This window comes from Phaenicophaeus curvirostris, chromosome 16 (genome assembly GCF_032191515.1).
Source record: "Phaenicophaeus curvirostris isolate KB17595 chromosome 16, BPBGC_Pcur_1.0, whole genome shotgun sequence".
Taxonomy (NCBI): domain Eukaryota; kingdom Metazoa; phylum Chordata; class Aves; order Cuculiformes; family Cuculidae; genus Phaenicophaeus; species Phaenicophaeus curvirostris.
The window spans coordinates 6,121,956-6,136,659 of NC_091407.1; the positions used below are offsets into that span (position 1 = coordinate 6,121,956).

Consider the following 14,704-nt stretch of genomic DNA (forward strand, 5'->3'; position numbering starts at 1 on the left):
GTGTTAAATCAGCTTACTAGAAATATGTCCATTTTTGTGCTGGCTGAAGGCCTGTTAGCTCACCCGTGTGGTGTTGTGAGCTAGTAGTAGGTGCAACCAGTAAAGGTCATATTCTTTACAACTAATTCAGTGCTGGTACACTAATTTTCTTCCCTTGGTCAAAAGCCTAGGAACATATTGGATTTCTCACAGGCTCTCCACTGAAGTGTTTTACACCTCATCCTCAAGAGCTAAACATTTCACTAAAAGCTCTTTGAAAAATTTGTGATTTCTGGTGCAGAGATTTACGAAAATTATCTTGAGATTGAGAAGATTTTGCTCTCCTCAGAAAGGTGGATCCTTAAAGCTGAAAGGATGGAAGGGAATAATAAAGTGCAGGTCATACTAGAGTTCACCATTCAGTGTCCATATTTTGAAACCGGGAAAATTGTTGTCGGATGGATTTGTTGTCCTCTTGTCAGCTTTAGTCATTGCCCACTGAAGAAATACTTCATGAGAGCTGATTATCAAACCATATCTTTATTGTCCAACTTCTTTTCTATATTTTATGCCAATGTCTGAGAGTGAAATCAAGGACGGTATTTGTTTAATGTGTTTCCTTTAAGGCATTCTCTAGGGAGAGCAGATAAATAAACACTGCTATGTTGACTAGCTCGTGTTTTTTCCAAGCTCAGTCATTAGGTCCAAAAATAAGCGTTTAGTATGAACAGGTCATGTATTTATGGGCAAGCACTGGATACCTCTAATTACTTGTGATGGGTGAAAGTAGGAAATGTACAGCTCGTCTTAATTATTTTGTGCTTCCTGAAAAAAAAGATTTCTCTAAATCTTTTGTGACCCAATAGACATTTCTATTGTAGAAGAGATGGTTTCAGGCAGACAGGGTGTTTTTTAAAGACGTATATCCATATTAAATAACTTAATCTTTCTTGTGCAGGAAGGCTGAAAATGCAGCATGGGAATAAATCAGCTTCTTTCAACCAGTAATTGAGGGGAAATGTTATCACTAGTATATTTTTTATATTGACAGGGAATGAGAATATCCAGAGTTTGATATTTTAATACCTTTCTGAATGTATTGTGCAAGCATCGCAAGAGAAAATCACTTAGTGCTAGCATAAGCTCATCAGGCTTGATATAATTAACATACATTTCTCACACAAATACCTAAGTTTCTAATAGACCCTAAGCTAATCTCATTTTCATTTTTTTAATACCTGAGAGGATCTGAAAGCAGTTACCATAAAGCATTCAGCACTGAATACAGAGGGGATCTGCATGCACCGACCTTTGTGGAACATTTAGAAAGACCTAATTTGTATTTTTCCATCTTTTTCCTGTTCCAGAAAGAGAGGAATCATTCACTGAGCTGTTACAGCATGCACCACATCTTTTCTCTCTGCTCCAGGTTCCGGATGCGGCAGGTGAATGTGGTCGGCCCCAGCCCACTCAGCCAGCCCTCCCGTGTCATCCAGACGCTGCAGGCTCCTCCAGATGTTGCTCCTGGGAGCGTCACCGTGCGCACGGCCAGTGAGACCAGCCTGTGGCTGCGATGGGTGGTGAGCCAGCCAGGAGGAATGGGGGGCTTGGGATGCAGCTGCTTCCCTAGAGGGTCAGGCCAGCACTCAGGAGTGCCTTTTCCTTGCATTCAGCAGGAGGAATGATGGCAAAACTACTTCCTTTTTCAGAACAGTCGGAAATCTGAGACTTACCTTAAGTGCCTTATTAATCACTTAAATTGCCTACTGCCACTATTTCTGCCACTTCATCGGGCAATATATGCCTGTGTGTGAAACCTTGGCTTTTGAGACTCTCTAGTTCCACAGTCTGGGTCAACGTGTGGGACGGGAATATATAACCTGAGCCAGTTTGCAGTTTCCTAGGGCTCAGTTGTTTGCTCTGTAGCAAAGAGTCCCCAGAAGGTGCACACTGGCCTTTGGTGATCATCCTGCGGGTACTGAACAGCTGTGGCTCGAAGGCAGCAAATTTTGCACGTTACACCCCCATAGGAAGGTTGCATTTACATGAGAGGATGTGGAGTTACGTGATAAAACATAGAAAGCAATGATAAATTGTGAAGATGCAGTGACTGATGACGTTGTTGTGCCCTTTTGACTGCCTCCGTTACCGGCAGAGTTGCCACACTGGGATTTACTTGGCAATTAACCTGCTTGAGAAAGGTTTCTCTGCTCCCCTGTTAGGCAGAATTTTCCACTGGGGTTACTGTGGTGTGAAGTTGATGAAGCACAGGTTTCCTTTTGCCCAAATGTTAGCTTTTCCATGCATAAACTCATTATGGCTGGAACTCAAAATCAGGTTAGAAACAAGAGGGGTTTTCTCCTGTCAGAAAGGAATAATTCCAGTTCTCAATGGGACACTACACTTAATTCTGAACCTTAAAAGACAAAAAAAATCAAACTGGAAGGTGTCACCTCAGTATCTGTAGAAAAGCCATCACACTTAATTTGATAGGACCCTCATCACTCACTGTGGTTCTACAGTGTGAATAATATGCCCACATTGTTAAACCTTTGGTACTGTATCCAAACCTATGTATCTTCCATCAAAATTAGCTCAAGGTTGTTTTAAGAGACTTTAAAACATTTTAAAGATGGTGTTTCCTTGCTGCGCTACCTGGAAGCCTGGGTTTTGTGACTCAAACTGTGCAGGGTTCAGAGGGAGCAAGAGCCATAGCTAAAAATGACCTGACATAGCTTTTTCATGCTTAATAACATCAGTATTTGAAAGTGCTTAATCTCTTTTTTTCAAGACCTGCAGGTGAATCTGTGTCCCCATGGGAGCTGGGAATTCCTTCCTTCCTACAGAATAAGGGTCACATTTCTAGCCCTGCCTGCCTGTGGGATACAGTCTTCTAAGCCATGAAATGTTAATGTATATCAAACTTTCCCAGTGATTGAGAACTGAATCTCAGCCATCCGTGGCGTTGTGTAGTTAGTTTTATGGGGAAAAACTCTCAACTTCATGAAGTAGGCTAATTATTTCATATTTTAATCTCTGAAATTGCTTGGGGAGTTAGAATACTAGAATAAATCTCTGCTGATAAATGATCAGACAGAGAGTCAGTAAAAAAAGTAAAAAATGTCTGATAAATGAATTTGTCACATGCTTCAGCAATTTATCATTCATTTCCATAATTAATCACAAAGCTCTGAAATATATTGTATTCGTATCATCTCTGTTGATACACCCACAGCAAACGGCATAGTTCTGTAAGCTTATCTATTTGGTTCAGAATTAAGGTAAAAATCAAAAGAATATTTCAAGCAACACAGGAATTTAGAGACCATGGAGCATAAATAAAACTGGAAATCAACCTCTGGATCTTTTTTGCCTTCCTATGGCCTTGTATGAATTCAAACAGCCCTGGTACACAGCGTGGAAAGCCTTTGCAATTTATGCTCTGTAGGAATATTGTGCTTTTCTTTGTGTCGTTTGCCAGCCTCTCCCTGACACGCAGTACAACGGCAACCCAGAGTCAGTGGGGTACAGGATTAAGTTCTGGCGTGTGGATCTGCAGTCTGCCCCCCTGATGAAGGTTATTAATGACCGATTGGAAAGAGAGTACACAGTTGAAGATCTGGAGGAGTGGACAGAGTATGAACTGCAGATCCAGGCTTTCAATGCCATCGGGGCAGGACCGTGGAGCAATGTAGTGAGAGGTCGAACGCGGGAGTCTGGTAAGTCAAAGCACTATGTCTGCTGTGAAGGACACATCAGAGAACTTCAGCGTTTTTTGCCTTTTTGTTCAGCTCTCTTTTTCCTTTTTTTTTTCCCCCCTCGCTTGTTGATCCATTAAATCTAAAATGAAAGCCAAACCTATAATCTCTAGATGCACTGAAGGCAAAACCACATGTCGACATTTGAGGGAGTTATTTATTTATTTTATTCCTAGCCTGCTTTCATGCATAAACCTGCTGGTTATTTATTTAAAGCAAACAGAATGACCTCTCCCCATTCCTGCCCCGCGTTTGGCAGCAGTGCGGACAACACAACAAGCAGCTGGCACGCAGCCTTCTCTGGCTGAGCTGGTCTCTTGTGTTCCCTGTCCCTCCCTGATCATAGAATGGTTTGGGTTGGAAGGGACCTTAAGGCCCATCCAGTTCCAACCCTCCTGCCACAGGCAGGGACACATCCCATTAGACCAACCTATCCAAGGCCCCATCCAACTTGGCCTTGAACCCTTCCGGGGAGTGGAGCATCCACAGCTTTCCTGGGCCCCTTTTGATACCTCATTACCCTTCATTCTCCCCCTTTCCTTCTCTGCCTTCAGGCTGGGACAGATTTTTTTCTCTGTCATGATTATGTGAAATTTCATTTTGAGCACTAAATATTCCTGAAAGGGTACAAGTTATTTTAGAAAGCTGATTACCCATATAAAAATAACTATATGAGCTCTTGATGAAAACTGCTTTCTGAAATTTTGTTTACAAGGCAGTATAGACCTAGAGCACCGGTTCTATATTGTCCAGCTGATTTGTCAATACTAGCATAGAGTCTTCAACTATCAGAAGCAAACTCTCGGTCTCAAGCAGTAATAAACTATTGTTAGCTTAGCAGCAACAGTAAAGACAGACCTTGAAAAGCTGCTCTCTAGCCATTAACTTCCACAAAACCTCTTTTGAAACCTGCGCTACATACACTTGATAAAGTAAAATTTATATTGCAAGTGAATAACAAATTGGATGAGATATAGTTTAAAAGTACAATAATAAAAGCTATTTGTGGCCTGTATTTAGACAGGGTTCAACGCTGATTTTTTTTCTTCTCATTTTATCGTATTTTTCTTCATTAAAAATATTTTGGAATTTAATCCTGTGCATATCATACCCCTCTAGACACATGTATGCATATCTCTGCAGTCTGTACCATGCAGAGTTACATGGTGGGAGGTGTGAATGTGCCGTACGAGGCAGGATTTGGTCTGCTACTTCAGATAAGTGGCCTTTGAACTAGCCAAGGAGAAGGCTAAACAAAGTCACCCCCCTCCATTAAAGTGTTTCTTTTGGGGAAGTAGTGATTGGAAAGCTATTGCCAGAGGTATTTTAAACAAGGCATGCTTGTGCTGGAGTTAGAGATAGCATGACCCAGACAAAATAGTTTTGAAGTGTTCTATATCGTAATAAAAAGATACTGCGTTCTCCACTTTTTCCTTTCCGCTGGTCTTGAAATGCTTCTTTTGAAATGTAGTAAATACTAAGATTAAGTGATTTCATAAAACCTTAGGATTATAGTGCTCTTTCTCAGCATCTTAAGATCGGGGGTTACGTATGTATTTGGCATTTTCCCTTGCAGTACTAAAAGAAGGTTGACTTGAAACTGATTGTAGGAGGCACAGAGAAACTGGGATCAAAATAACACAAAGCTGTGATCTAGGCCATAAGGACTCATTTGGATTTTTGTGTGTGCTTTCTTTGATACTAACATCTGGTTTCTTGAATAGAGCAAGTCTGGGCTCGGGCTGTATCTTCTTAAGTTTAGAATGTATAAGAAGTGCTGGCATAGTGGCAAGCCTTGTGAGAGAACTTCAGGGAATCAGCAGTTAACCTGTATGCACAGTTAAGCAGGGTTAAAATGCAAAAAAAAAGATATCTAAAGCCAGAGGGGGAGGCGTCAAAGCATTTTTAGGTCAATCTTCTCAACTATAAGAAAAATTCTGTTTATCATTTACGTTTTCAAAGTACTTTAGAAGCAGGTGTCCTAAATTTTTTTTTTTTTTTTTTTGCATTTTGTAGATAGAGAGTCTTAGGGAAGTTAGTTTTGCCTGGTGCTGCAGGTTGTAAACATCCCTCACAGCTGGTCAGAGGTGCCATGGCCAGGATCACGTGGTGGTTCATTGACAGAACTCACTTTTGTGTTTTACACCATCCAAGGAGCCTAGGAAGTTAAAGCCTGGGTGCTAAACCGGCTCGTGGTATCTAACAGCAGTGCAGCCACCAGAGTCCAAAATCTTTATTAAAAATAAATCTACGCTGGAACACTTTTGTTTATTCTAGGATGTGCAATCACATCACTAATTGATGAACACACATACTAACAATAAAGGAGCATGTTACAGGTACTCTCCAGTTTCTGAAGCTCTTGAATATAAAACATGCTGAAACCAAAGAAACTATGAGAGAATAAATAATGCTGTAGGTTTTGGTAACCCAGGCCTGAAAAAGCTGGGAAACCCTAAAATGTAAGTCTGGGATAGGGTAGCAAGCATACAGAGGGTAATGAATTAGAGTTTTTAAACAGGACAGGTTTTATCAATCCAAAATATTTTTATAATGTTAGAAATTAGATAACTAGTGAAATTTTACAGTGTAAAATAACCGCAGTGTAACAAGCTCAGTTTCCACTCAATAAATTGAAAGTTATAGTAGGTGCAATATAGAGAAAGCAAGGCAACGCGAAGACCTTTATTGTGTTAGAACAACCTCAGCAGGTCTGCTTCCTTTCAAATATAAACCCTCTTATTTTATGATTCTATGCTTATTTTCAAAAAAATAATATGAAATACACCAAACCTAGTGTCTTAATATTTTGGGGTCCCTAATATTCGACTATATGAACGTGTATACTTGTCTAACAAATTCAGCTACTATACAAGCAGGGCCACGTATTTATGGCAAGGATCAATCTCTTGATGTTTCAGAGGATGACCTTCATGAAGCAGTTACTGTGATATGATAAAGCATTGCTTGATAATTCAAGTGTGCTCCGATGTTACCACGGGGATTTGTTAGTTTATACAGGCTGAAAATTTGGCCTGTGGTATCTAATTTTATAGACAAAATGGTTGTGTACTGCAGCTATGCTACTTTTGCTGTGAATCCTGTTCTAAATTTCCACCTATTAATTGGTGTCAGGTGTACAATATGCCACTTTAATTTTTGCTTTCAAAAAACAGTGATGGATATTCAGCTAAAATGAGCTGCAAAAATGGAGAGGACCACTGCATTCCACTATGTAGCTTTCTTAGAAAGCCAGAATACAGACTAGCTTATTAAAAGCTGCTCTTGGCCCTGTTACAGATATAAATTAGCATTATTTGCTATATATCAAATATGGCTATGTCAGATGTAGAAAGAGGATGCATGCTCTTAGATGCCAACATAGATAACCTTAAATATTTGACAACTTATTGAAGCTCCAGTGCAAAGTGTCAGCAACTCTATAATTTCCTACGTTTGATCTTCTAAAGTACATCATGCAGCTAGCAGTTTGCTGGATTGGCTCATCATTTAGTTTCAGTGTTTCCAGTTCATTTTGTTAAAGCTCTGAGATTCATTTGGACACTGTTGCTTGGCTTCTGTACTGTTCTTGAAGGTTACTAATGAGTACTCGGCTTTGGAGCTTATAACAAAGTCTTCAGTGCAACAGTTAAGAAAACCAGCATTAGGGAAGCAAGCTTGCAAAGGAAAGAAGGATCTATATGCTCACACAAGCCGCTAATTACTCTTAGCAAACCATAATTTCTTTGAATCAGGGTATTGGGAGAGAGAAGAGGGGTCAGAGAAATGAAGGTTACATTTCCATTCATTCTTAAAAGGTCAATCAAAGTCTCTTACTTGATGAAAGACTTGTGACGATTAGATCCATAATATCACTTACAGATCCTGAATTCATACGTCTGTATTAGAATAAAATTCTCAACACCAATATGAGATCCAGAGAATTAAAGCACACTCAATGAAAGCAAGTATTTTTGCCATTTAGGCATTGGACTTGAATTCTTCCCCAGTGAGAAGGGACATTTAACCGCTCTGGCTGTCACTGGGAATTAAGAGAAGTCTGGGCTGATAAAACTTCAGATAGCCCATTCTCTCCTTTGTTAGCTTTCAAGTCCCCCTGCCAGCAGTGTGATCGTACACACACCTCAAAGCAAGAATGCACGTAGGGCCAGCCTGGGCACAGCCTCCACCTTTTGTCAATCCGGGAACTCTCATGGCTCCTGATCAAAGAGGAAAAGAATTATTTGTAAAATAAAGAAACTTTTTCTCTCTTGAAAGGCTTCAAACCAGATAAAATAAAAATAAATGTGGCTGGAAAGGGCTTCTTTCCTGTACGCATCCTGGTTTCCTGTGACCCACCTCCACCCTTTCTCTCTCCAGAGGTGATTCCTGTGGGAGTAGCTCTTTGTGAAGATCTACAGATAAAGTTATGGCAGCTATCCAAAGACATTCATGGCTCCTGGCAATCTATTTTCCTTTAACGTAATTATATCGTTGTGGGGGATAAATCTGGGAGAAGATTTTTTAAAAAAAAAAGCACTTCAGCATTGGAGGGGAAAAAAAATTGGATTTTAGTCTGCTTAGTCTGCTGCAGTGTTGTGTGATGGCGCTCTGTTTCTCACGTCCCAAATAATTGGTAAGAGGGAAATTGTTTCAGAAATGACTATCTCTGCGGTTAACCTTGAGTGCACAATGGTGGGGGGCGGTGCTTTTTTTTTCAATTTATATTAATTCTGGTGTCATACTCATTATCTCGTGCATGTTGCTAGGAGCTTCAGGAGCTCGCCTTCAAAACAGCAGGTCTGTTCTTTCATTCGGACAGCCAGGAAAGCATTACTTTTGGCAGAGATTTGTGCTCTTTTTTTGTGATATATTCAGGACCTAATCAAGCTTTACTGTCCAGAAGTGTTTGTGCAACATAACTTTGTGAAATGTTCTCTTGAGGTCTGGCAGGTGTATCATGCTTTAGAAAAGATTGTACCCTTTGGATGTTGGAAATGCCACGGAGAAAAAAAGATACAAAAGGGCAGCATAAAATGTGAACTCTTAAAAATAGCCTCAAATTCTGCTTGCGTAACGTAGCACGCTATTAAGCTTGCCTACAAAAGCTTGCAGTTGTGTGGTTGTTCTGCAGTGGTTAGTGTTTTAATGGCATGAGAAAATGCAAGATTGCTCTTCTCTCAAGTCAGAGAAAATTACAGTGTTCCTGTGCTATCAGTTCTAATGATGTTTCCAGTTTCGTAAGAGCCAATTTTGCAACATAAATGAACCAGGCATATCTTTCATTTACACCATATCAGTCCTCGAAAATACACCTTGTGTTAATGTATCCGTCTATAATTCATGTATTGCGAATGTTGAGCACTATCACATAATCACAAGGCTTAGAGGTTAAAGAACTTCTTACTGAACTGGGAGTGCAATCCAGGGGTTGAAATTTTTGTTAACTCTAGACAAGCTGCTATAATTTCCTTTCAGATAATATAAGAAGCCAAGGTGGCATGAAACTTCATGTTAGAACAGATCGTGCTGTAAGATAAACTCCCATTCATAAAGATTTCTAGCTTTTGGCACAGGGAAATAAAACATATGGGAAAGAAATACTAGGAGATAGGCTTCTAAAAGTCCAGCAATTTAAACTTGATTAAAATTACTGCAAATATATAAAACTTGAAATGAATACATATCTTTCTATATTTACTGTCTGTCTGTAGATTGATTGGTATTAAAAGTTTAGCTCTTCACAAATATGGTGATTTCTGAGATGAACTGGCAAGAAGTTGTGAAGCAGGCTGAAATATAAAGATCTGAATGCAGAGAAAAAGGGATTGTCCAGAATCTATTCCAGTCCTTTTGTGTTTCAATACTCCTCTGATGGATCCTGGAACAATCCCAAGCAGATAGGGAGATGGAGCAAAACTGTCTGGTACGTCTCACCTATTCCTACTTTTTGGCAATGCTGTGTGATTCCAGTTCCCTCTGCTCCTCCTGAGAATGTCTCTGCTGAAGCTGTGAGTTCAACCCAGATCCTTCTGACATGGACCGCAGTCCCTGAGCCCGAGCAGAATGGTCTCATCCTGGGTTACAAGGTATGCAAGTGGCATTACATGCTTACTTAATTTTTAATGCATTACCTGGGTATGGTTTTTCATTTATTATTTATTATTCACCTGCTGGATGTTGATTTTATTCCTAAGTCAGCTGGAGAAGATATAGGAATTAAGCTGTTTTTGCAAGGGGTGATTGGTGAACGTAATTTCTTTTTGTACTTTGTGAAAAGGAGGAATCTAAAACACATACTCCTCTTGTCAGTCCTTGTGTAATGATCTTTTTTCCATATTTCATACACTTTTATTCTGCAGATACTTTTTAAAGCAAAAGGTTTAGACTCTGAACCGAAGAACCAAATAGTTAGAGGTAACCATACTCAGTCTTTTCTGCTGTCTGGCTTGCGGAAATATGTGCTTTATGAGATCCAGGTATTGGCATTCACGCGCATTGGAGATGGAGTCCCCAGCTCTCCTGCAGTTATAGAAAGAACCAAGGATGATGGTAAGTTTACAGATTACCAGAATGTCTTATTTGATCTAGCCTTTTAACAATGTTTTCTTTTAGTGATACAAATGTAGACAATGGTCTAGATTAAGGCTATAAGGGGTTTGATTTCGGTTAGAATCATAGAACCACAGAATGGTTTGGGTTGGAAGGGACCTTAAACATCATCCAGTTCCAGCCCCCTTGCCATGAGCAGGGGCAGCTTGCTCAAAGCCTCATCCAGCCTGGTCTTGAACACCTCCAGGCATGGGGCTTCTGCAACTTCTCTGGGTAACCTGTTCCAGTGCCTCACCACAGTAAAAAATTTCTTCCTTATATCTCATCTAAATCTCCTCTCTTTCAGCTTGTTTTGGGTTTGTTTTGGGTTTTTCAGCTTTGAACCTGAAGGATTTGATCCCTATCTGGTATAACTCAGCACTTTTCCACTGGTCATAGCCTGAGGATTTGGCAAAACCACAGAAAAACAGTGCCTTGTTTCCTCTTTCTCTGCAGCTGATGAAGAGGAAAATACCTTCTAAAATTATACTCTGAAGCTCAATGTAGACAATTTCTATTGAAGACAATTTTTAGAGTCCAATTATAAATTCCTATTGAAGTTCAATCGTGCTCTGAAAAAAAAAAGTAGAGTGCCGCAATTGAAAGCAATAAACAAATCTGGGTCTGATCGGACTCAAAGAGAGATATGGAATTTGCAACTTCAGTAATCAATTTTCATTTTCTTTTCCAAAAAGAATAAGGCATTGGCCCTGGAAGGTGATCATATCAGCATCCTTTTGCAACCACGTCCAGTGCTTCCCATGAGCTCAGGGACTCATGATGTGTTGAAGGACCCAGAGCAAGCCCCTCACATCAGTGCTGCCTGAACACATCCGTGTGCTGGAGCATTCCTGTTGATGGGGTTTTACAGAAACTTAATTAAACTCTTAAAATACTTATGACTTTGCAGATACTAGTTACTTTTAGTTTCATTACCTTTTCAGTATTAAATGAAGGTTAATATTAGTGTGAGAGGCTTCTGTTTATTGTTCCCAATAAAAATGAGCCAAATTTTTTTTAAAAAAAGCCTGTCTTTTCATCAAATCTTTTCAATAATAATGGAATAAACATTGGTTTCTGCAAGCAACTTCATTAAGGTAATTTGGTTGGACTGAAATCACATTCAGGCTTCTGGCTTAACAAGACATTTTTTGTGGAGTGCAGGGAAGGAGGAAGAGCATGCAGGGACAGGAATGGGGGTGGGAAGAGGGACAGCAGCTCCCTGACTCTTTCAAGCCATTATCTAGCACACTGCCTGTGTGGGGATTTGGCTTTTCTTTGAATGGAAACAAAGCGAAATTACCGTGAACAGAACTCTGCATGGAGATAAAAGGCACTCACTGAAGTGTACATATTGGACTATAATGAGAAATATTTTAAAATGTTTGTTTTAGATAACCCCATTATAGCAGTTTCCTCCTTAAGTGCATGTTGGCAAATGATATAAATTGTTCTTCCATCTCTGTACCCCTGACATAAATATGTTGTGTCTCCTCTGGGCTCAACTTAATTAAAAGTATCATCAGGGGTAATGCAGGTGGAATTTGTGCTGAAGGGGAAATTTTCCGAATGCTAATGTATGAATTATCATCTCCTACCCTGTGAACCTGGGATGGTCAGTGCAGCCACCAGCCACCTCTATTAATCTGCATCTCACCTGCCTCAGGTTCTCCTGCTCAGGCCTGAGTGTTTAAAATGCACATGTAAAATCAGAAGGCAGTTCAAAGCTGGTGCTGGTGACAGCGAGAGGAGATATTATTCAATTCTAACAGGTATGAAACAGATAAAGCTGACACATAACTCACTGTAGAGGCAGCTCAGTGACTTGCTTCACAGTATGTAATCAGTTACTCGCGGTGCTGCAGCCACCTCGCAGGGACTCCCTGCCACGCTGTTGAGGTCAGAGCTCCTTTGCCAGAGCATCCTGCTAAATGCATTTCATAGGTGTGGAAAACACTGTAGGGTGCACTGACTGTGTCACGTTTGATGTCCATGGGTGCTGGAAGCATTTGGCCGTGGACAGGGTTCCTCGGAATAAATTTATATGATGTATGTGCATAGGTACTCCTAACCATCTTCTCATTATCAGTGAATACGGCTTGGACTGCCTTCTCTATAAGGTGAGCAGAGAACTTGTATTCTTCTGTCGTGCAATGCTTGCTAGCATGATCTTTGTTTTTCTTTCCAGCCCCTGGACCACCTGTGAGGCTGGTGTTCCCCGAGGTGAGGCTAACGTCCGTACGGATTGTTTGGCAGCCACCAGAGGAGCCCAATGGAATCATTCTGGGTAAGAGGGAGCAGCAAATCCACAATGAGGAGGAGAGGGCTGGAAACCAGAGCAAGCTCTGGCTGTTGGGCTTTCTTTCCTCTTGCACATTGGATTAAAATCCACACATAAGCAAATCTGTGGCTAAAGTAAAGAAAATATGTCAGTGTCAACTGAGACACACAGTACCCTGTGGTGAGGAGGAAAAGTCTGCCTAGCTCTGTGGTGTCTGTTTTCCTAAGCCAGAATTACATGTCATTCATTGCACTGTGTTTGAATTGTCATCTCTCTTCCCATCTGCATTTGGGTTTGTAACCTGTTTGGCTGACTGTAGGGCAACACGCGTGTAGAGCTGCAACAGGAGAGACCTGGATTTTCTCCTCCTTCCCCCAGCTCGCCTTTGCCAGGCATTGCCCCACATTTCAGTTTCGTGTGTGTTTCCATTTTATTTATTGCTCTCTTTGGATATTGCTGTCTGACAAGTCACGAGGAGTTAATTTATGTTTGGCTTTTCATCAAGAGAAATAGAGGCAGCAGGGCATGGCAAGCATTCGTGAAAAACCTCCTTCCCTTCCTGTTTTCATAACTTTTGGGTTGCCTTTGCAATGTGCACACCAGCCACTACTTGTACTTAAAACATGAAGACTTTTACAATGTAAGAATCTGTTCTTGCCTCTAAAATTGAAGTAGCTAATAGTTACTCAGCAACTTACAGTAGTTCTAGCTGGTGAATAAAGATTTGTCTCTCAATTCTGAAAACAGAAGCAAAAGCTTTTGGTTTTTGTCTAGTTATCAGTCTGCCAGGCCTCTCTGCTTCTAATTTCGCTGCCATCATTCAGGCTTGCGTGTGGTCTTTTTGCAGTATTTCTTTCATTGCTGGGTGGAGGGTGCCTACTTCAAATGCTTCTGCGTTGGTGGCATCCCTTTAAATAAAGGCCCAGTCTTGCATTGTGTTTAAATCTTGAGTCAAAACCTCAAAGTCTTTGTTCAAGTGTTTTGTTTCCCAAAATGATCCTGATGCCTGAAGGTGCAGGGAAATCATCATATGGGATCTCAAGTCAACCGCTGCAGGGGTTTTGTGAGGATGAGAATCTGTGTGAAGCTTGGCACTCGTTACCTGCCAGAGACAGAGCCATGCAGGGTTCCTCTGCAGCTCAAGGAAGCTTGGCTTCCACGTTGTCTTGTGAGTTTGATTTGTTGTTTTTTTTAAGGAACTGTGTGTCCTTGAGCTTGCTCTCAGCAGAGACTGGGATTTGAGTCACAGGATGTGGTTAAGGAGAAGAAAAAGTCATTTGATAGAAATGATGTGAAAGTACAAAAGAGATTTTGCTCTCCTGACTGTGTTCCAACGTCTCATGTTGCTGCGCTTTATCAGCCTTATTTGCTGAAGTTGCAAGCTCGGTGGAGTAGGAGCTCTCTTTTATTTTGTTTTTGCACAGTGCTTTGTGCAATGCATCGCTTTCTCAGTTGGTTCTTACTGACTCATGGCTGTGTTGATGGTAAAATCATACAAATGCAGGATGGGAAGGAAGAGTGAAGGGTGTCCCATAAAGAATGCTTGGCGTGCTTAGTGTGTAGACTCTTGTCTCTGATGTCTAGCATAGTCCATTCCCAGTAACACGTCCCAGAATACCTGATGTCCTCCTGACTTGGCTTTTTTGCAACACTGATATTATAACTAAGTAGGTCTGTGACCCACTATTAATTCCTACCCTTTTACTGCAGTGTGCTTCCAGATCAGTCAGTCCCTCTTTTTTATGAACAATAAGCTTTTCCTTTATAAGCGCGATAATTCACAGGTGCGTTTATTGAATTTCATTGTTCTGATTCCAAACCATCTCTCCTCATCATTGAGATCGCTTTAAATTACACTCTTATCCTCTTAAAGGGCTCAGAACCACTCACAGTTGGGTTTTATTTTTGAAGTTTGCAAGTAGACTGACAATTCCATCAGCCAGGTCATTAATGAAAATATTGAACAGAGCCAGACTCGTGTCTTATTCTCATGAGACCTTACTTAACATGTTCTCCTGGTTTGTTAGCAAACTGCTAATAACAACATTTTGACTTCTGTTTTTCCCAAGTGTTCAAGTGAAAATGTGTAGTATTT

The 14,704-nt window shown here is 40.6% G+C and overlaps 1 protein-coding gene across 2 annotated transcripts in view; it reads left to right on the forward strand.

Moving 5' to 3' along the window:
• Window positions 1-14,704, forward strand: part of SDK1 (sidekick cell adhesion molecule 1) — a 396,340-nt gene that overhangs the window by 310,467 nt on the left and 71,169 nt on the right. For both annotated transcript variants that reach the window (XM_069870517.1, XM_069870518.1), the window contains exons 24-28: window positions 1,409-1,559; window positions 3,461-3,698; window positions 9,711-9,826; window positions 10,100-10,289; window positions 12,517-12,615. In XM_069870517.1, coding sequence (XP_069726618.1) covers window positions 1,409-1,559; window positions 3,461-3,698; window positions 9,711-9,826; window positions 10,100-10,289; window positions 12,517-12,615 — 794 coding nt within the window. The remainder of the gene's footprint in view (window positions 1-1,408; window positions 1,560-3,460; window positions 3,699-9,710; window positions 9,827-10,099; window positions 10,290-12,516; window positions 12,616-14,704) is intronic.